The 22291-nt window shown below is 44.5% G+C and overlaps 1 protein-coding gene across 1 annotated transcript; it reads left to right on the top strand.

Annotated features, from left to right (window-relative positions):
• Positions 1 to 1041: 1041 nt before the first annotated feature.
• Positions 1042 to 17530, top strand: LOC138663603 (betaine--homocysteine S-methyltransferase 1). Its single transcript, XM_069749870.1, has 8 exons — positions 1042 to 1137; positions 2322 to 2454; positions 3018 to 3136; positions 5887 to 6078; positions 6403 to 6550; positions 14591 to 14773; positions 15358 to 15586; positions 16832 to 17530. The coding sequence occupies exons 1-8, from the start codon at positions 1099 to 1101 to the stop codon at positions 17004 to 17006; spliced, it is 1218 nt and encodes a 405-aa protein (XP_069605971.1). The 5' UTR covers positions 1042 to 1098; the 3' UTR covers positions 17007 to 17530.
• The last annotated feature ends 4761 nt before the right edge of the window (positions 17531 to 22291 follow it).

Here is a 22291-nt window from a genome sequence, read left to right as displayed (position 1 = left end):
GTCGCATTATATGTCACTTATGTCGCATTATGTTACTTATGTCACATTATATGTCACTTATGTCACATTATATGTCACTTATGTCGCATTATATGTCACTTATGTCGCATTATATGTCACTTATGTCGCACTATATGTCACTTATGTCGCATTATATGTCACTTATGTCGCATTATATGTCACTTATGTCGCATTATATGTCACTTATGTCGCATTATGTTACTTATGTCACATTATATGTCACTTATGTCACATTATATGTCCCTTATGTCGCATTATGTTACTTATGTCGCATTATATGTCACATTATATGTCACTTATGTCGCATTATATGTCACATTATATGTCACTTATGTCGCACTATATGTCACTTATGTCGCATTATGTTACTTATGTCACATTATATGTCACTTATGTCACATTATATGTCCCTTATGTCGCATAATGTTACTTATGTCGCATTATATGTCACATTATATGTCACTTATGTCGCATTATATGTCACATTATATGTCACTTATGTCGCATTATATGTCACTTATGTCGCATTATGTTACTTATGTCGCATTATATGTCACATTATATGTCACTTATGTCGCATTATATGTCACTTATGTCGCATTATATGTCACTTATGTCGCATTATATGTCACTTATGTCACACTATATGTCACTTATGTTGCATTATGTTACTTATGGCGCATTATATGTTACTTATGTCACATTATATGTCACTTATGTCGCATTATATGCCACTTATGTCGCATTATATGTCACTTATGTCGCATTATATGTCCCTTATGTCGCATTATATGTCCCTTATGTCGCATTATATGTCACTTATGTCGCATTATAGGTTTAGATTTTGGAAAGGACAAGTTAACATTTAGTAAAAGACAAATGTTTGCACAGCAGATAGCTGATCTGTGTCTGTATGTGGTGTCTGCCAATAGGTGGAGTATGGCAGAAGTGGAGGAGGTGGGGGATAAGCCCACAAATCAGAGGGAAGAAAACAGCCTGACGCAGACCCACCCGCCTGCCATCTATATAAAGCAGAGATGAGCTGCAGCTGGCACTAGCTACTCATCCACCACAGAGATGGCACCAGCTGGAGCTAAGAGTGGCCAGGCCAGGAAGGTAAGGGGCACAGTCAGGATCAGCTCTGCTACCTCACCTACAGGACAGGCAGAACACACAGTATAATGTTCTGGGAAGTTATGATATTGGGAAACTACAACAGATTTTTGTATAAAGGTGAGCGAATGAGTAGTAGTTATAGTTTGTAGGTTCAGTGTCATCACAACGCTTGTCCACCTCCGATCATCTGCCATAGTAAGGAACAATCTGCCAACTAGAACCCATGCTCGCAATGGGGGACACTTGTAAAATTCACTTAAATTATTTTGACTTTCAGTATTGTGGACAGGGGAGGGGGGATCTACAATTTTACTGTCAAGGAGCAGTTTATCAAAATGCAATCCCAATGTTTTTGCTTAGCCTGGGCTCACATGCCAGTATAGAAAAAAAAATCAATTTTTATCCAGAAAGGTGTATCTGCTCCTCCTTTCCCCCCCAGTCTGTACAATTGTTCCAAGAAGCTGTTTTCCTAACTGCTAGCAAAATCCACCAGCATTCCCCTATTAGATCATATTAGGACTTGGGCAAATCTGACATGTGTGAACACATCCTATGGTAATCTGACATGTACGGTAATCGCTAGAGGATCTGCTGCTCAAAGCCAAGGCTGGCACTGGCATATCTGCCCTGGATCTACCTGCTTGGTAGAGAATAGAATTTTAGACATTCCCTGTGCCACCACATGGTACCCTCCAAGTGGCCATGTACTGCAATTCATCCCACTGTCCCTGTGCTATGAATGCAATGCTTTGGCAAAATATCTCCTACACATAACAAATAGGTAATATTGTAACTTTTACACTGGTTACTGTGGCTTTTTTTTCCCTTTGGGCTTTAATCTAATGTTTCATGAAACAAGACTGGGTCATTGACACAACGCTCATACCTGACCCTATATTTGGTATTGCAGACTCTAATGAGCCTGTACAAAGGGCACTGGGAATGCAGCGTCTGCTGTGATATCCTATACGGTGGATGCTGTGTATAGAGGTGTTACCTGTGCCTTAAAAAAAAAAAAGCCACTGTGAAACGTGCAAGATTACTATTTATTTTACCAAAAGCTGATTAAATAAACAGGTCCTATAAACTCCTGTATTGCAGCTTTGTGCTTTGCTTATGTGCGTGCATTATTTTAATTAACGTATCCTAAATTGGAGCTTCAGTGGTCTTTCATTTTGTCGCAGGGTCTCTTGGAGCGTCTCGATGCTGGGGAAATTGTTATTGGGGATGGAGGCTTTGTGTTTGCCTTGGAGAAAAGGGGTTATGTGAAAGCGGGACCATGGACCCCTGAAGCTGCAGTAGAACATCCAGAAGCCGGTAAGTATCTGCTACCACCTAACGAGGATAGGCAATTACTCATGTATAAGGCCCAGACATAAGTGTTCCTTATTTTCACTGGCCTAGAAAACAAATGAAGGCCTTTAGTATAGTATGACCCTTTTCAGTAAGCGACATTTTAAAGTTTTACTGAAACGAAAGGCAATCTCCTCCTCTGCTGGAACTTTTTTTTTTTTTTCTCTCCCTTTGGCATGTCATCAATATCAGACCTGTGGGGCCTGTCTGACACCCAAAACCTCTGCTGGTCAGCTGTTACCAGCTCCGATTCCATCCATGTGTAGACTGGTGTACAGAGATGAATGGCACAGCTGCAGTCTCTATGGTGGGTTTGTTGGACCCCCACTTATCTGATATTGATTACCAGCCTGTAGTTATTCCTGCAATGGAGGAGATACAGTATATAGTACAGGACGGATGTAGAATTAAGTGACCACTTTCCTAGTAAACCAATCAGCCAGGCTTTCCCAGGTGCAGTAGACGGATCCACTGTGGGGTAACGTCACTATACGTGCATCATGCGTTACATTATTCTTGTTTTCCAGTGCGTCAGCTGCACAGGGAGTTCCTCCGAGCCGGTGCAAATGTGATGCAGACATTTACGTTCTACGCCAGCGATGATAAACTGGAGAACAGAGGGAACTACGTGGCAGAGAAAATCTCAGTAAGTGTTCTGGTATTCATGAACTTGAGTAAAGAGGTCCTAATGTATTCTCACCGCACACTTTATTTTGCATAGTGGTGTCCCGTAGTCATTGGTGTAGGGTATAGAGCTTTGTCTGCAGCTAAACATTGCAGTGATGATGGAACACAACACTGGACTGTGACCAGACCGATCCAAAAAAGTGGAACTACAATGTCCAGGTGTGGTATTCACTGGAAAAGTCCAGTGTAGTGGAGCGCCCCCAGACACAGGGCCACAAGTCACTCGGTACCGGTCCTTTCTGCTCGGTTATGCGGTTGTCACGGTGGCTGGACCTGGTCGTGACCCTGCTAAGGGGCGTCCAATAAAGGTTTTGGTACAGTCTGTCAGGGGTTCGTGACGCCACCTGTGGTGTTCGGTCAGGGTGACCGACGCTGCTATGGGGTCCGCTGGGGTGATGGAATGGCAGCTGGATGGTGTACCTTCCCACAGGTAGTATATCCCCAGGGCTTCCCAGTAAGGTGGATGGTGATGGTGTGAGGTGCAGGCAATAACGAGGACACAAGGTTGCAGTCTCTTTACCTTTTTACTGAAGGCTTCAATATACTCGGTCCAGAGCACGTTCAACCAGGCTATCAGAGACCGGCCGGTCCGATGGGCACATCCAGAGTTGCCTACCAATAGCGCCTGTGTGTTGTAGTCCTACCCTGCTGAGCATTCGGAATAGTCCTCACAACTGCTGCTCTCGTTCGTTCGTTCTCCACAGCTTTCTCTCTCTCTCGTTCTTTGGTTCCAGATATTACTAGTTTCTAACGTCCCCTAGATATGTTATGGCTAGGACGCCACCCGTTTGACGGGAAGGCTTGGAGGTCTTCCGGGACCCTAGAGACTCCCCTCTCCCAATGTTGCCCCCTATGTCTTCGTAGGTGTGAAAGGTAGACAGCCAACCTATGATCAACTGTCCAGCGGAATTTGAAGTAAGGCCTGAAGTCAGTTAGTCCTACGGTGATCCGGCCACCGACTACGCGCCTCAGTAAGATGTTGCCTTCCTCTCTCGGCACGACTCTTACTGGCTCTCCTTTGTGCTGATCTCGATTACACGTTTCCACAATATCCTTCCCTTTGTGTCTCTTTCTTAGGATACCGCCGCAAGGTAGTGCAGGCGCGGTTCCGTTCTCTTCTGTTTGCTAGGCACCTGCCAGGTTCCCACGCCTGACAGGGACCCCCCTGTGCCTTCTCCCTGCAACACCCCCTGCCACGGGATGTTGCCTGGTTCCAACCCAGTCAGCTTCTGACTAACTTCCTCCCCAGCACCTAGATTTACCAGTGTGAGGAGTGGCCCAATAAAGCTTTTTTTTTTTTTTTTTTTTTTTTTTTTTTTTTCCCCCTAGTGGCCAGAGTGTGAAGTGTAATGTGTTCTAGTGATACCTGGTCAGGAGAACTCCTTTGTGCCATCAGACGTACCGCTGCTCCCCTTAGCGGCAGAGCGCCATACTTCAACGACCAGGTCTCTGGGGCGCTGCAGTAGCACTAGGTCATATTGACAATCGAACTGGCTAAAGGTAGACTCGGAACAGAAACCTATTTACTGGTGGCTAGCAAGGCTCGCTTGACAACATTGTTGCATAGCCACAGAGCACAAAACAGAAGGAGGTTAACCATAAACTGATTCTCAAACAAAGGCTGAAGTGTGTAGTTAAAGAGAAGAAGAAGAAGAACCTTACTACAGAACTTTTTTTTTTTTTTTTTTTTTTTTCCCTTAAAGGGAACCTGTCACCTGAATTTGGCGGGACTGGTTTTGGGTCATATGGGCGGAGTTTTCTGGTGTTTGATTCACCCTTTCCTTACCCACTGGCTGCATGCTGGCTGCAATATTGGATTGAAGTTCACTCTCTGTCCTCCGTAGTACACACCTGCACAAGGCAAGATTGTTTTGCGCAGGCGTGTACTATGGAGGACAGAGAATGAAGTTCAATCCAATAATGCAGCCAGCGGGTAAGGAAAGGGTGAATCAAACACCAGAAAACTCCGCCCATATGACCCAAAACCAGTCCCGCCAAATTCAGGTGACAGAGTCCCTTTAAATCTGCAAAAGGGTTTTGTTCATGAGCTCTTTGCTTTCCATCTTGCTGGGGGACCATGTACCGTCAACAGCTCGGGGCGGCTGCATGAAGTCATGCATGCTACAAACAGAAGCCTCATTGCAGCATGGGAGGGGCTCTGAAATTGGGCCGCAAAAATAATCCAGACAAATTCAGAGCAAAGTTTGCAAACCTGCTCCTTGCCTAGGAAACCAATCACTGCTGATAGACTCCAGAGGTGGCTGGTAACCTAGGCAATGAGAAATAAACTAATACAATTTAAACTTCTCGGTCTTGAGACAGACTGTAAGAGTACCATTTTTTTTTTTTTTTTTTTTTTACAACTCCTTTTGCAATGTTGCACATTTAACAAGATGAGAAATTCCTTTTAATCTTAAAGCCCATCAAAAGGTGTCAATATCCTTTAATTGCCAGCATTTAAGCCTTTTTATATGCTCACATTATACTAGTACTGTAGAGATTTTATCCACAATGCAGGACAGACGGGTCTCTTCTGATTTGTACACATCCTTATCTTGAGTTGCATAAAGCTAATTTTACAACTTTTAATCATAATCACAATGTGACACTTCCATATTGCTGTAGTGTAAACTGTGTGTTTATGCCTCATTTACAGAGGACACGAACTTGTCTAACATGGCTCTTGTGAATTCTTTGCTCATCTTTCAGGGCCAAAAAGTGAATGAAGCGGCTTGTGATATCGCAAGGGAGGTTGCAAATGAAGGTGATGCGTTGGTTGCTGGAGGTGTCAGTCAAACCCCTTCATATCTAAGTTGCAAGAGCGAGTCTGAGGTGAAGGCTATATTCCGAAAACAGTTGGACGTGTTTGTAAAGAAGAATGTGGACTTTCTTATCGCTGAGGTAACATGATCCACATATCTAACAGCTCCTACTGAAGTGAATGGTGGCGGAGCTGCAGTACTCACGAGTGGCCTCTAGACAGTGGACGGAGCTGTAAAGAGTGAGTGGAGCAAAACTGCACATCTGGCTACTGCCAGGGACAACAGAGAACTGAGGGTCTGGGGTCTTGGGACCCCCAACCTTCTGATGTTGCGATACGATGCATTATTGAAAGGTGTGAAAACCCTATTAAGCAAAATATGGAATGGGTGACACTGTCATGCTCTGTGCTCTTCAACTGTACTTAATTATCTTGATTACTAATATTGCATTGTTTATTTCTAGTACTTTGAACATGTGGAAGAAGCCGTCTGGGCAGTAGAAGTGTTAAAAGAGGCTGGAAAAGCAGTCGCAGCCACATTATGTATTGGCCCAGAAGGAGACCTAAATGGTGTCTGTCCTGGAGAGTGTGCAGTCAGGCTGGCAAGAGCAGGTACTTTTTATGATATATTGGCTTCAAGCAATCTAACACTAAAAAAAAAAAGTTTTTTTTTTTTTGTATAAATCATTTTTATTGGTCACAGCAATAAAAAAAACGAAGGCAAACGTTACAAACTGGTAAATCTGTGCAATGATAGGCAGTAATTTTAAGTCGAACAAGAGGAGCATAGTTACAGCATTTATGTCTTATGATTTAACTTTTCTGATCAGCAATGCTCCTGGCTATCCCGAAATCATGAGCTGATAACAATAAAAAACAGCCGGGATAGATGGTACCAATTGTTAGATTTCTTTGTGGATATTCAAAATACAATATGTATAATCGAACTAGTTATGAGGAGGACAAACATAGAAAGTAAGGAAGGGGAAAGAAAAGAGGGTGGGAAGAAGAAAAGAAGGATGGATGAGGGTGTGGGGAATTCAGGGAAGGAGTGTGGCTGCCCCCGCATCCCAGCGGACAGGACGCACGCCGAGGAACGGCCTGGAAGCATACGAGAATAGGCTATAAAGTGCGTCGGGTTCTGGAAACCCAGAGATCTAGTTCAGGAGTTTCCCTAAAAGCGATCCAAGGGGCCCATATGTTGTAAGTTTTCTCTGCGCTACCTGGTGACTGATTTATCAACTGCTCCATTCTATAGATGTCATTAAGTTCTGCCACAAAATCTGTACGGGAAGGAAATTTTTCTTGTTTCCAAAACCTAGGGATCAGATTTCTGACTGCAGTAAGAAAGTGTCTGAGGATACCCCTCTTGAACCTAGATATTGATAGGTCGCATAGAGACAACAATGCTAGACTTGGTGAAGGTTGGATCTGTGTGATAGACAGCTTATTATGAAGTTTAAAGACGGCCAGCCACAAATCCCTTATGGGGGGGCAGTCCCACCAGATATGCATGTAGGAGCCTATTTCCTTTAAACATCTCCAACAGATGTCAGGAGTCGTGGGGAATACCGCATGCACCATGGAGGGGCATCTATACCATCTTGCTAGAATCCTATAGCTCCTCTCCTGTGATACTGCGCATAATGACGATCTGGAAGAAAAGAGAAGAATTTTTTCCCTATCTTCAGATGACAAGGGTCTTCCTAGGTCGCCCTCCCATTTTGAGAAAAACAATGGCCAACCCTGCAGCGGAGCCCTTCCCTCTTGGAAGATTTTATAAAGCAGCGAGACAGTATGATCTGGGGGATTTGCTGATATGCAAAGCTTCTCAAAGGGAGTTAGCGGCCTGTTGATGTTGGCTTGTTTAGAGATTGAGTGGATATAACTTTTTAGTTGTTCATAGAAGAACCAGTCAACAGAGTATGATTCCTCCTCTGGGAATAGTTCCCTAAGGGACTTCATCCCAGTTTCATTTAAATAGTCATGGATGATGGGTTTTGAATCTTTTCTTTTATTTAGAAATGTCTCTCTATTCAACCCTGCCGGAAAAGCAGAATTATCGTAAATTGGAATTAAGGGGCCCGGGAGGGTTGTGATCTGAAAGTCTTTATTTCGGTTTTTGATAAGAAGCAACAAGTTTCTCGTAAGGAAGGGTATGTAGGTGCCCGGCCCTAGCCCCTTGCCTCCTTTCCAAAGTACAATTTGGGAGTCTCGTCCATTGAGATCATTTTCTAAGTTAACCCACTTTTTGTTGTTTTTACTGTGATAAAGGTCTAGGATACAAGTTCCCATTGATGCATAACTATAAATCGCGAGGTCCGGGAGACCCAGTCCACCTGTCGATTTAGATCTACTCAATGTTGTATATGAAATACGTGCTCGATTATGAGACCAAATAAAACGAGTAATTATTTGTTTGAGGCGGGAAAAGAAGGAAGCTGGTAGGTATAGGGGAATTGTTTGAAAAAAATATAAGAGGCGAGGCAGGAGGTCCATCTTCACTGCATTGATTCTACCCAGCCAGGACAATTGGAGCTTGTGCCATTTCTCCAAGTCTGAGTTTGTTTTCTGTAGGATTGGCGCAAGGTTGGTTTCAAACAGTTTAGACGTTTTGTTTGTAATTTTGATACCTAAATAAGTAAGGGAATCAAAGCTCCATTTAAACGGGAAAGCCCTCCTTAATTGATCCACCAAGGGGAGTTGGAGTGATATGTTTAGGATTTCAGATTTATGGGAATTCATTTTGAAGTTACTTAGGTGGCCAAATTTATGTAGCTCCGAAATAATGTTTGGTAGGCTCGTAGAGGGGGACGTAATATATAGGAGAATGTCATCTGCAAAGAGTGCCAGCTTATGTTCTTCAGAACGTAATTTTATACCATTAATTGATGGGTTATTTCTCAGGGCCACGGCTAAATGCTCCATTGTTAGGATATATAAGAGGGGAGAGAGAGGGCACCCCTGCCTTGTACCATTTCTGATCGGGAACATTTCCGATAATGAGCCGTTTACCTTGACCTGAGCACTAGGAGAAGAATACAGGGCGGAGATCCTACGCAGCATGTTTTCTTTTAGGCCAATTTCCTCTAGAGTCTGGGAAATAAATTCCCAATGGACCCGGTCAAAGGCCTTTTCCGCATCAATTGACATGATACACAGGGGGTCCCCCTCTCTGCCCGCTCTGTCAATTAGAGAGATAGTTCGGATTGTGTTGTCCCTCGCCTCTCGCCCTGGAACAAAGCCCACCTGGTCCTGGTTTATTAGTTTTGGTAAAAGGGGGCATAGTCTATTGGCTAACATTTTTGCATATATTTTAATATCCAGATTTATTAAAGAGATCGGGCGGTAATTATCGCACGTAGAAGGGTCCTTGCCAGGCTTAGGGAGAACTGTTATGTGAGCGATGAGTGCCTGTGTAGGGAACGAGCCCCCAAGAGAGACAAAATTACAAGCCTTCAGAAGTATTGGACTAAGCAATGTGTTGAACGACTTGTAGAAGCCTGCTGAGTACCCATCAGGGCCCGGGCTCTTGCCCTGTTTCAAAGCGCTAATGGTTTCGGACACCTCCTCCACTGAGAATTCCTTTTCAAATTCCTTTTCAAGATCAAGTAGATCACCTTCAGGCAGAGTGGGTAGTTTATGTTCTTGTAAATATGATTTGATTTTGTTCCGGAGAGAATGTAGTGGAGCCTCTTTATAGTGTCCCGTTATGTTGTATAGAGATTTGTAATATTCACTGAAGTTGGAAAGAATATCTTTGGTGTTAAACACTTTCTTCCCCTCTTTGTTTTTGATAAAGGGAATATAGGTATTGGGATTACGTTGATTGAGGGCTCTGGCCAAGAGTCTACCACTTTTATTACCGAGCTGATAGAAGCGGCTCTTGAGTCTTTCTCTGAGGTATTTAGATTTTTGGTCTATTATAGATAGCAGTTTTTGTCTGGCCGAGGAGAGCCTAGCAAATGTGCTGGCTTCAAGGTCTCGTTTATGTTTGTTTTCTAATTGGTGGATTTGATCTGTTAAGCTAAGTATTTCCGCCGCTCTTTCTTTTTTTAACCTCGCGCCATGGGAGATGAGGACGCCTCTTATTACACTTTTCAAAGCCTCCCATTTTATAGTAGGGGACGTGGTGTCTTCCTCGTGGTCAGTCAGGAAATCTGTGATTGTTTGATCAATCTTGGATTTACATATGGGATCCTGTAGCAGGTTTTCATTCAGACGCCAGGAGAAACCTGGTCTCGAGGCAGAATGAAGTGAGATTGTTAGGTAAATAGGAGCGTGATCTGACCACAATATCGACCCCACGTCCGCCTTTACCTGCATATCAAGCAACTTATGTGTTATGAAGAAATAATCTATTCTACTGTAAGTGTTGTGTATTTTTGAGAAGAAGCTGTAATCCTTAGTTGTTGGATTAAGGACCCTCCAGACATCTACCAGTCTCAAGCTGCGCAGCTGGGATCTTATTTTTTTAATAGAAGATGTAGGATATGAAGACTTACCCGAAGAGACATCCACCGCAGGGTTCATAGGAATATTAAAGTCGCCCCCAAGTATCACAGGAGAGGAACCAGCAAACTCCTCGAGACGTCTTCTGCAGTTGGCTCCAAACTTCTGTTGCCCCTGGTTTGGGAAATATACGTTAGCGATTACAAGTTTATGTGCTGCCCATGTGATGAGTAGGAAGATATATCTGCCGTTTTTGTCAATTTGTGAGTCTAAGATCTCAGGCACAAAGGATTTGTGAAAGGCTATTGAGACACCTTTTGATTTTGAAAATGGGTTTGGGCAGTGATACCATTTAGGGTAATTTTTTGTGGTACAATGTGGCAACACACCAGATTTGAAATGTGTCTCTTGGAGCAGTAGCACAGAGATCCTCTGTTTGTGGCTATCAAATAGGACCCGCCGTCTTTTTTCAGGTATATTTAGCCCCTTAACGTTGAAGGAGCAAAATTTAATTTCATCCATTATCAAATACCTTTATGCCATTCCGCAGTACCATGCGCCCCATCCGCCAGAACACGCGACAGCCAGAGGTAGTAGGGAAGAGACAGTAGGAGGGAAGGGAAAAAGGTGGGGTAAAGAAGAAATAATAGAGCATGGAAAACATGAAAGAAGGTGCGTTAGGATTGACGCACCAGGTTAGACTATGCATCTGTATATTTAGGGCAAAAGAATGGAGAAGGAGAAGTCTCCTCCCTTCACCCGAGCACCTTAAGTGGATAAGGGAAGCCAAGGGAGATACCGATCCCCCCCCCAACCCCCACGAACTTGGTAAGTCCCATAAACGAGAATTTGCAAACATGTAACGTCTAGTTAAACAGGATAATTGTCCTTGCACCGGCGAGATGTCCCGCATGCCATCAGAACACGGAGAGGAAAAAAAAAAAAAAAAAAAAAAAAAGGGGAGGGGGGGATAAATTCACCGATGACAGGCAAGACACCACGCGCCCAGGTGCTCAAAGAATAGGATCAAACCTCCAAGGCGAGCCCGCTGTGGGACAAACCGTCCCGCCAGGAGACTCGGCCTACTAACAATAAGTGTTCATGAGACCACACAGCTGCAGCAGAGTATCTGGGCATATTGCAACAATGAATAGAAACTAATTGAAACTAAGAAGAAAATGGAACAAATGAAGAGGGAAAAGCTTCATGGGGGATCTGAGGAGCCTTCGTTGGCATGACGATTCTTGGAACGTGGAACCTTAAGCCACCTTGGAGGAGCATCTGGAAGTGTCGGAGCCTGAGGCCAATCTGGGAGATCTATTAGTGGGAGTTCAAATGTTCCTAGAAAGTTAGCCAAGTCCCCAATCCGGCGGAAGTATGCGCTTTTTCCACCTTTGAATGCTGTTAATTGAAAAGGGAACCCCCACCTGTAGGGGATATCTCTTTCCTTGAGAGCTTCCAGCAAGGGCTTCAGAGCTTTGCGCAGGAATAGAGTGCGCCTGGATAAGTCTGATAGGAGTAAGATTGGATGACCTTCAAACTGGAGCGGTCCCTTTTTCCTAGATGCCATCATGATGGCCTCCTTAATTCTGAAATAATGCACCCTGCAGATGACATCTCTAGGGCGCGCCTCAGACGTGGGTTTAGGACCAAGTGATCTATGAATCCTGTCGAACTCGATGGTGTTGTCTCCATGGTCGCCGAGAATGTCCAGAAATATTCTCTGAACTGTACGGTCTAGGTCCTGAGGACTGACCGATTCTGGTAGGCCACGTATACGGATATTGTTGCGCCTATTGCGATTTTCCTGGTCCTCAAGGCCAGATGACATTTCCTCCAGTTTCATGGTGTGGTCCATTAAAATTTCTCTGTGCGCCTGAAGTTCCTGTGAGATATTCTCCTGAGTCTTTTCTACATCTTCTATGCGCGATGTAAATTCTGTCTGTAAATTATGTATCTCTTTTTTGTACGAGTTCTCAAGCCTGCACGCAAAACTTTCCAGATCCGTTTTAGTTGGAAGAGCTTTAATGTATTTACTCAGTTCAGCTATATTCATGTCCTCCGGCATGTCTCCATCTCCCCCACTGTTGTCTGTTGTTTTTTTAGGAGAGATCTGTGAGGTCTGTGGCTCCTTTGGGGAGGAACTATTTTTGTGCGGTGTTTGCGACATTGCTGATCTGGTGTTCCTTGTTTGAGGTGGCTGGTTTAAGAAACGTTCCATGTCCTCTATATGAGGTTCCTTGTGTAAGCTTGCGGATTGCCCAGAAGTCTTCCTAGTTTTACCCATAAATGTCTGCTGCTATTAATTGTACATGGTAGTGTTCAGGGGAGCATGGGGGTGCAGCGGTCACCGCTTCAGACAAAGCCCTCCATCAGCAAGCCCCCTCCGAGGTGCATTAGTTATGGTCTTGAAGTTAGTGGGGCATATATAATGTCCAGGTCCAGAAAAAGGGAGCCTCTAGATGTTATGTACAATTCCAGCACTAGGTGTCGCCAGAGGTCTGGACTTATAAATTGTAAGCTTGTTATGTGGTGAGCTGAAGTTCTTTTTCTGATAATAAAGTAGATAAGGCACAATGATAGCCCAGTAAAGGGTAATGGTAGGGTGTCTGCACCGCTTCTGCAGCAAGGATGACAGGCAAAGCAATATGCAGGGGTGCCGGGTGTCTTGGGTATTCCTGCCCTGAAATGGTGCTTCTCTATGAGGAGCCCCGTCCCCAAGATGGCGTCCACCCTCTCACTGGCGGGAAAACAATCAGCGCTGACGGTGCAATGGTGGGTGCCCTAGGGGCTCCCTTAACCCGCATATAACAGTCCTACCTTCTTTTCCTCCCTCTTTAGTGAGGTGCAGTCTGCAGGGTTTCCCCAGCAGGGATTTCAGAGTGCCCGCAGCGTTCTCTCTATAAGTGTTCACCTCGTGCCGCCTGTCGGGCCTCCCAGGGACGAGACACCAGCTGACTGCCCTCTGTGGTTGTTCTAGGCCCGCTCCGTTAGGCAAGCCCGAGGTCCGCAGGCCGCAGATGCCGGTGTGTCCTCTCTGCGGGTCGCCTCTGAATGTGCAGTCCGGGCTCCCGGTCAGGGGAGCACCTGACTTCAGCGCTCCTGATCTGTCTGGCACCGCTTCGCCGGCTTCCGGCGCCTCACAGCCAGGTGCCGCAGGGACCACTCCACCGAGGATGCCGCAAGTGCGTGTGCCCCTCACCGAGGGGTTACCTGAGGGACCCCACTTCCGACGGTGTTTGCCGCTGATCGCCTCTGTCCCAGGCGCCGTCCTTCTAGCCGGTGCGGGTATAGCAGGGGGCCGCTGCAGCGATGGAGGATAGGGAGGGCAGGAAAGCTGCTGCACGCGCTCATAAGCGCCAATCTTCCCCCGGCAGTCTCTTCCTCCTCACGTCGGCAAGAGGGAGCCACGCGCCGTCACCGGCTTCAGGTCTGCAAGTAGGCCTCCGATGTTCCTCTTGCCCGCTCTCACAAATATGGCCAATATGGTCTAAATAAGTGGCCGGGTCCTGCAGGCAGGTGTGTGGAGCTTTTAAAACGAGCAGATTGCGTCTCTAGATAAAGAGATTAAGCAGATTATATCTGCAATACGAGGAGCTCAGGGAATGTGCGTCCTGCTTCTTCTGCGGCTAGCCACACCCCCCAGTTTTTTTTTTTTGTTTTTTTTTTTTTTCTTTTTGCTCTTCTTGACATCATAAGCTTGGAGTCTGACTGGCAATGCTGCATGTGAAGAAATGTGCAGTTTTCCTTCCAGGAGATAAGTAAAATCTTGCTGGTGCCACATTTTTGAGGGATTACACAAGCTGCCATGTAAAGCTCATGTCCGACCCTTTAATGAGCCTTGTTAAATGGCAAATGACTTCTATCCAAGCCAGACACTCTGGTACAGACAGCTGTTCTAGGATATCTGCCTCTCTCAAGATTGGCAGCCCATATGCAGATAGTGAGTTCCATGGAAGGAAAAAAATTGGGAGGTACCCACCCTGCTATCCAGTGTCATATTAGAAGACAAAAAATAAATAAAAATTGAGAATATAAGGTACTTGTCAGAAATCTGCTATTTGCACAGCCTTGTATGGAAATTAAAACTATTATAATTTTGGTCAGCTATCTAATCACAAATCATAAATGTTATGGTAACCGTGACTACAGATATATGCTAAGGCCTACTCTATTAATTTTTGTTACTGTGAACCCCAGGGGCCTCTGTGGTTGGAGTTAATTGTCATTTCGACCCAATGACCTGTGTGGCCACAGTGAAGCTGATGAAGGAAGGTTTGGCTGCAGCCAATGTCAAGGCTCATCTGATGACCCAACCACTTGCGTATCACACGCCTGACTGCGGAAAGCAAGGCTTCATTGACCTGCCAGAGTTTCCTTTTGGTAAGTGCAAAGTTTTAATGCAACATTAGTGTTTAGCCATGAGTAAATTATGGGGAACTACACTCAGTATTTTGTCATTACGAGCAGCCATTATGAAATATGATTAGTTGCCTGGAAGAGGAGTAAAACCGCTAAACCTCCTTAAGCCCTCCATGAACAATAGATGGCTGCCAGTGATCTTTCCTGGGGCTCCTGTGTTATCTGAGATGGCTGCTGCCAGGCTTCTCTGGTGGCTTCTTGCTGAGAGCAAAAAAAGATTGGCGGCATGAAATCAGACACGCCAGATCCTTCTCTGCGCTGACACAATCTGTCAGGTGACAGTCATGGTGGCCCATATAAACAGTGGACTGTGTGACGATATTTGTGAAATTAGTCTGTCATAGAGACACACTTGTGACACTGTTGGAATCTCGTCTGTAGCTGATAAGGTGCTAGACACCTATGGAGATGCAACAGGATCACATCACTTCTATAAACTTCTGTCTCGCCATGACCTATTGAACGTTTGAGCTGAGGGAGCAACCAGAGCACATTGACATGTTCTTCGTGACCACTTGCTTTATATATACTGATATTTATTTCAGCTTTGGAACCACGCATTGTGTCTAGATGGGACATACACAAGTATGCCAGAGCAGCCTACGATCTTGGAGTCCGGTACATTGGTGGATGTTGTGGGTTTGAGCCATATCATACTAGGGCTATAGCGGAAGAGCTGGCCCCAGAAAGAGGATTCCTGCCAACTGGTTCAGAGAAACACGGCAGCTGGGGCAGTGGACTAGATATGCATACCAAACCATGGGTTCGAGCAAGGTATGCACCCAAGATGTATTACATTGTTCTATATTTGTCATAAATGCAGTCAGACTGGCACAGAAGATCATTTAGACCTTGGCGTCTTCGGTTCTTTCTTTTTGTAAATTCCTTTAAATGTAAGGGTATGTGCACACGTCCGGATTTTTAGCGTTTTTTTTTTTGCGGAATTTCGCTATAAAAACGCTATAATTCCGCATCAAAAACGCTAAAAATATGCATCCTATCATTTAGAATGCATTCCGGAATTTTTGTTCAGATTGATGCGTTTTTTTCCGCAAAAAAAGAACATGCTCATTCTTTTTGCGGATTTCTAAGCCAAAATGACTTTCAGGAAAAAAAAAAAAAAACGCAAAAATTCCACACAAAAAAACGCGAATTTCTGGCAGATTTCTCCGGATTTTGTCAGGAAAAAAACCTGACGTGTGCACATTCCCTTAAGCACAAGTCCCTCTCTTGCTCAGCACTAACTAAACACAAGCTTCCATGACTATACACACCAGTTGCAACGGCCCACCGGGAGACTTCCAGACCTCAGTGCTAGAAGGCTACACTCTACATAGGAGTCATCTCAGTCCTGAAATAAAAACCATTATTGGACAGGAAGGGGATGAGTCTCCACTCTCAATCTTACCCATCTTGCCAAAAAAATCGATTGCCAGCATATGGCAAATTATACCGTGTATGGCTACATTCAGACGTTTGTGTTGCACATATGTGCAAATTCAAAAAAAAAAAAGCTAAAAGTCATGTGATGACCAGAGTGTTGGTTATTCCTCCTGTGCACACAGGCAGTTTCAGAGAAGACTGTTATGTGCACACATTGTGGATTTACTGCGGATCTGCAGCTTTTTTTTTTTTTTTTTTTTTTTTTTTTTTTGCTTTCCCCATGCAGATCCGCAAGTGATTTACAGTACAATATAAATCAATGGGGGGAAAAAATGCTGTGCTAATGGTGCAGAAAATTCAGCACGGATTAAAAGGAGCATGTCACTACTCATTTGTGGATTTGCAGCATTTTGAACCCATTCCATTATAGAAATCCACAGGGGTAAAATCGCACCTGCGTTTTCTGCCAAGAGACTCAGAATCCACACAAATTCTAGAGGCAAATCCGCAACATGTGCACATAGCCTTAAAAGGCTCTTCTCATTCCACATTATCTTGAATGGTGGTCCAGCCCACAACTTTCTCCTGTTAATGATATGTAATATATATGAAATGACTTTCATTGTTTTATATCAGGGCCAGGCGTGACTATTGGGAGAAGTTGCACCCGGCTTCAGGGAGACCCTACTGTCCATCTATGGCGAAGCCTGATGCCTGGGGAGTGACCAAAGGAGACGCAGAACTGATGCAGCAGAAGGAGGCGACTACAGAAAATCAACTGAGGGAACTATTTTCAAAGCAATCGTTATAATCCAACTCGCTGTTCATATCAATAATTTGATGCCATTTGTACAAAAAAAAAAAAATTAACCAGTCAAATTAATGGCAATGGTTTACCTTTGCTGGAATAAAACCTCAATCATGATGAATTTATACTCTTTACGAGCTAGGTATGACAGTATCCGCTATTGCTCATGCACTAGTTTTTTCTTGTGGTTCTGACATGACTCCATTCCCATAGTTATATCATGAGAAGTTCCTGCTGATTGCGTACTGCAACAAACTAGTCACTGCCCACCACAAGACCAGCACACTCTTCTGCTGCTGATACGAACATTCCAGCTCTGCACAAATAGGACAAAATGCCAATACATGCCTCCTAGTGACATCCAACAAGATGGACTCCTTGAGATTATCTATACAGTACCTATCACTGCAATCTGTGAAGGACCCTGACTCAAGTGCGGACAGACCTTATGTGCAACGTGCTAATAATTCTGTGACAGTATGCACTGTTAATTGTTGTCTTGCATCAAATAAACATTTTGTAATGAATGTGTGCTTTGGTTTTTTTTTTTTTTTTTTTTTTCTCCTCTATGTAGAGGTGAAAATGACTTCCTGCAGTGAGTGCAGCTGTTGACAGGTATAGAACTCAGAGGGCCCCAGTAAACAGTAAAGTAGCCTGTTGGTGATCTGAGTAGGGAAGTCATGCAAATTGTTGTAAACTACACTCTGCACTACACATGGATACAGATCTCTTACATTGCAATGGCAGGAGTAAAATCTAAAGCTGTTCTACTGCAGACCAAGATTTTCATTCCAAAATTTACACAAACCCAGAAAATCGACTTTCCAGGAAGTCCCACATGAAAGCACCATGGAGGTCGTCCTTCTTAGCGCGTTCCCATTAACGCAATAGGAACCTAGCCTAACGGACAGCGTTGCACGGCGAAATTAACGCCGTGCAACGTGTCCGTTAGCGTGCCCATTCACGGCAATGGGAACGTGCAGCACTAGCGCGTGCCATGTTCAGCACGCGCTAGCGACGCGCCGGTGTTTCCTGGCGCGCCGCGGACGCTGCTTGCAGCATCCGAGGCGCGCCCGCGGTCCGTTCCCCGCTCTCGCAGATCGGGGATCTGCGCGAGTGGGGACGTTACCGCGACCCCGGGACGCGGCCCCGTTAAAAACATTGCGTTAGCGCAATCCGCTAGCGCTAAACGGATTGCACTAACGCAATGTGACCCTAGCCTTAGTCCTATAGGGACAGGAACAACACCATGAGATTTTAAAATTCCCCCCCCCAATTCTTCCTTTAAGAAGACCGGCACTAGAAGAGTGACCATTTCAACTGATTATAATAAAATTTATCTAGTTTCCAACAAAAATATTTGCACTAATTGATCCTCAGCCGTGTTTTCCCCCATGTGTTCAGACATATAGGACCTATTTAAAATCACGAGTATGTGCACACGTCAGGATTTCTTGCAGAAATTTTCCTGACAAACCGGACATTTCTGTCAAATCCGCATGCGTTTTTTCCCAAATGCATAGAATTGCAGGAAAAATGCAGAAAATCCACAAAAATGAACATGCTTGTTTTTTTTCACGGAAAAAACGCATCCATGTGCACAAAACATGCAGAATGCATTCTAAATGATAGAATGCATAATGTATGCGTTTTTATAGCAAAAAAACCTGAACATGTGCACATGGCCTAATAGTTTCAGTTCCTCAAGTAGAGCGACTTCCAGGATCACTACTTGAGCCTCTTCTCCATCAAAAAGCCCTCAGGCAAGTCATGTGCAATGCTAAGGCTATGTGCACACGTTCAGGATTTCTTGCAGAAAATTCCTGAGGAAAAACCTGAAATCTTCTGCAAGAAATCTGCATGCGTTTTTTGCCACGTTTTTGATGCGTTTTTTTTTCCGGACATTTCCCAATGCATTTTATAGTGGGAAATCCGCAAAATTAATGAACATGCTGCGTTTTTTACAGCGATGTGTTGCGTTTTTTTCCGCAAAAAAAAAAATCATGTGCACAAAACATGCGGAATTCATTTTAAATGATGGGATGCTTATTGTATGCTGTTATATCGTAAAAAAAAAAAAAAACACGAAAAATCAGCAACGTGTGCACACAGCTTTAATGTTAAGACCTCTAAATCAGTGGGTGAAAAACAAAAGGCTCAATATGGAGTCAGTCAACTATTCCCTTGATAGACATATGCGGTAATGTGTACTTTATATCTAAAATAGGCGTACTTTCATATTTATCATCCTTGCTGTCAAAACATCCTAAGATTTGCTGTGAAGTCCCAGGAACAGATTCTCCACTTCCAGTGTCTCACCTTCGGCCTAGCCTCAGCTCCTTGGGTATTCACAAAGTTGATTGCAGAGATTTTAATCTTCCTAAGGAAGAGAGGTATCGTAGTCTCCTACGTAGATGACTTTTTAATAGTAGCCAGCTCAAGAGGGGAGCTTCTAAACCAGTGTTTCCCAAACTCCAGTCCTCACGGACCCCACGGGTCATGTTTTCAGGATTTCCTTAGTATTGCGCAAGTAGTGAAAGCATCACCAAGGCATCAGAAATTGTCTCACCTGTGTCTCACCTCATCTTAGAAAATCGGTCACAGGCAACCCAGATAACCAACATTCTTTGGGAAACAGGAAGATCGGAAATAAAATCCATAGAAATATGCGTCCAAGGTCTCTCCGGGACCGGCAATGGCAAAAGCAACCCACTAGCGTGGGAACAGCAAGGCTTAGCCTGCGCACAAATCCCACAGGACTGCACAAAAGAACGCTCATCCCGTGACAAAGAAGGCCACCAAAAGGACCTGCCAACCAAATCTCTGGTACCAAAAATCCCAGGATGGCCAGCCAACACAGAACAATGAACCTCAGAAATCACTTTACTAGTCCATCTATCAGGAACAAACCGTTTCCCCACAGGACAGCGGTCAGGCTTATCAGCCTGAAATTCCTGAAGAACCCGTCGCAAATCAGGGGAGATGGCAGAAAGAATCACCCCTTCCTTAAAAAAAAAACTCCTAGAGAGGGCATCCGCCTTAACATTCTTTGTACCAGGAATGTACAAGACCACAAAATCAAAACGGGGAAAAACAGGGACCATCGAGCCTGTCTAGGATTCAGCCGTTTGGCAGACTCGAGGTAAATCAGATTCTTATGATCGGTCAGGACCACAATACGGTGCTTGGCCCCCTCAAGCCAATGTTGCCACTCCTCAAATGCCCACTTCATAGCCAACAACTCCCGATTGCCGACATCATAATTGCGTTCCGCAGGCGAAAACTTCCGAGAAAAAAAGGCACACGGTTTCATCAAGGAACCATCAGAATTCCTCTGAGACAAAACGGCCCCTGCCCCAATCTCAGACGCGTCAACCTCAACCTGAAATGGAAGAGAAACATCTGGCTGACGCAACACAGGGGCAGAAGTAAATCGACGTTTAAGCTCCTAAAAGGCAGAAACAGCCGCGGAGGACCAATTCGTCACATCAGCGCCTTTCTTGGTTAAATCAGTCAGAGGTTTAACCACACTGGAGAAGTTGGCAATGAAACGACGATAAAAATTAGCAAAGCCCAAGAATTTCTGAAGGCTCTTCACAGATGTGGGCTGAATCCAATCATGAATGGCCTGAATCTTAACCGGATCCATTTCTATAGATGAGGGAGAAAAAATGAAACCCAAAAAAGAAACCTTCTGCACTCCAAAGAGGCACTTTGACCCCTTCACAAATAAAGCATTATTACGGAGGATCTGAAATACCATCCTGACCTGTTTCACATGAGACTCCCAATCATTGGAAAAAATCAAAATATCATCCAAATATACAACCATGAATTTATCAAGATAACTCCGAAAGATATCATGCATGAAGGATTGGAACACAGATGGGGCATTAGAGAGTCCGAATGGCATCACAAGGTATTCAAAATGGCCTTCAGGTGTATTAAATGCAGTTTTCCATTCGTCACCCTGCTTAATACGAATAAGATTATATGCCCCTCGAAGGTCAATCTTAGTAAACCAGCTAGCCCCCTTAATCCTAGCAAACAAATCAGTAAGCAAAGGCAAGGGGTATTGAAATTTGACCGTGATCTTATTCAAGAGGCGATAATCAATACAGGGTCTCAAGGAGCCATCCTTCTTGGCAACAAAAAAGAACCGCGCTCCCAACGGTGAAGAAGATGGCCGAATATGCCCTTTCTCCAAAGACTCCTTAATATAGCTCCGCATGGCGGTATGTTCAGGCACAGACAGGTTGAAAAGTCGACCCTTAGGGAACTTACAACCTGGAATCAAATCAATAGCACAATCACAGTCCCTATGCGGTGGAAGGGAACTGGATTTGGGCTCATCGAATACATCCTGGAAGTCAGACAAAAACTCAGGAACTTCAGAAGAGGGGGAAGAGGAGATTGACATCAAGGAACCTGATCATGAACCCCCTGACAACCCCAACTAGTCACAGACATGGATTTCCAATCTAACACCGGATTATGTAGCTGCAACCATGGAAAACCCAGCACAATATTATCATGCAAATTATGCAACACCAGAAAACGACAATCTTCCTGATGGGCTGGCGCCATGCGCATGGTCAGCTGTGTCCAAAACTGAGGTTTATTTTTAGCCAACGGTGTAGCATCAATGCCCCTCAAAGGAATAGGGTTCTGCAAAGGCTGCAAGGGAAAACCACAACGTCTGGCAAATTCTAAGTCCATTAAGTTCAGAGCGGCGCCTGAATCCACAAATGCCATGACAGAAAATGATGATAATGAGCAGATCAAGGTCACAGATAACAGAAATTTAGGTTGTATAGTACTGATGGCAACAGAACTAGCGATTCTCTTAGTACGCTTAGGGCAATCAGAAATAACATGAGCAGAATCGCCGCAGTAAAAACACAACCTATTCTGACGTCTGAATGTTTGACGTTCAGCTCTAGACAAAATCCTATCATACTGCATAGGCTCAGGGCTCCGCTCAGAGGACAACGGCACAGTGTGCACAATTCTGCGCTCGCGCAAGCGCCGATCAATCTGAATGGCCAGAGACATAGAATCACTCAGACCAGCAGGCGTGGGGAACCCCACCATAACATCTTTAACGGATTCAGAAAGACCCTTTCTGAAAATTGCCGCCAAGGCATCCTCATTCCATTTCGTCAGTACAGACCATTTTCTAAATTTCTGGCAATACAATTCTGCCGCTTCTTGACCTTGACACAGGGCTAACAAGATTTCAGCCTGATCCACAGAATTAGGCTCATCATACAACAACCGCAATGCCT

This window comes from Ranitomeya imitator, chromosome 1, assembly GCF_032444005.1.
Source record: "Ranitomeya imitator isolate aRanImi1 chromosome 1, aRanImi1.pri, whole genome shotgun sequence".
NCBI classification, from domain to species: Eukaryota; Metazoa; Chordata; class Amphibia; order Anura; family Dendrobatidae; genus Ranitomeya; species Ranitomeya imitator.
This window is presented reverse-complemented; position numbering and strand designations above follow the sequence as displayed.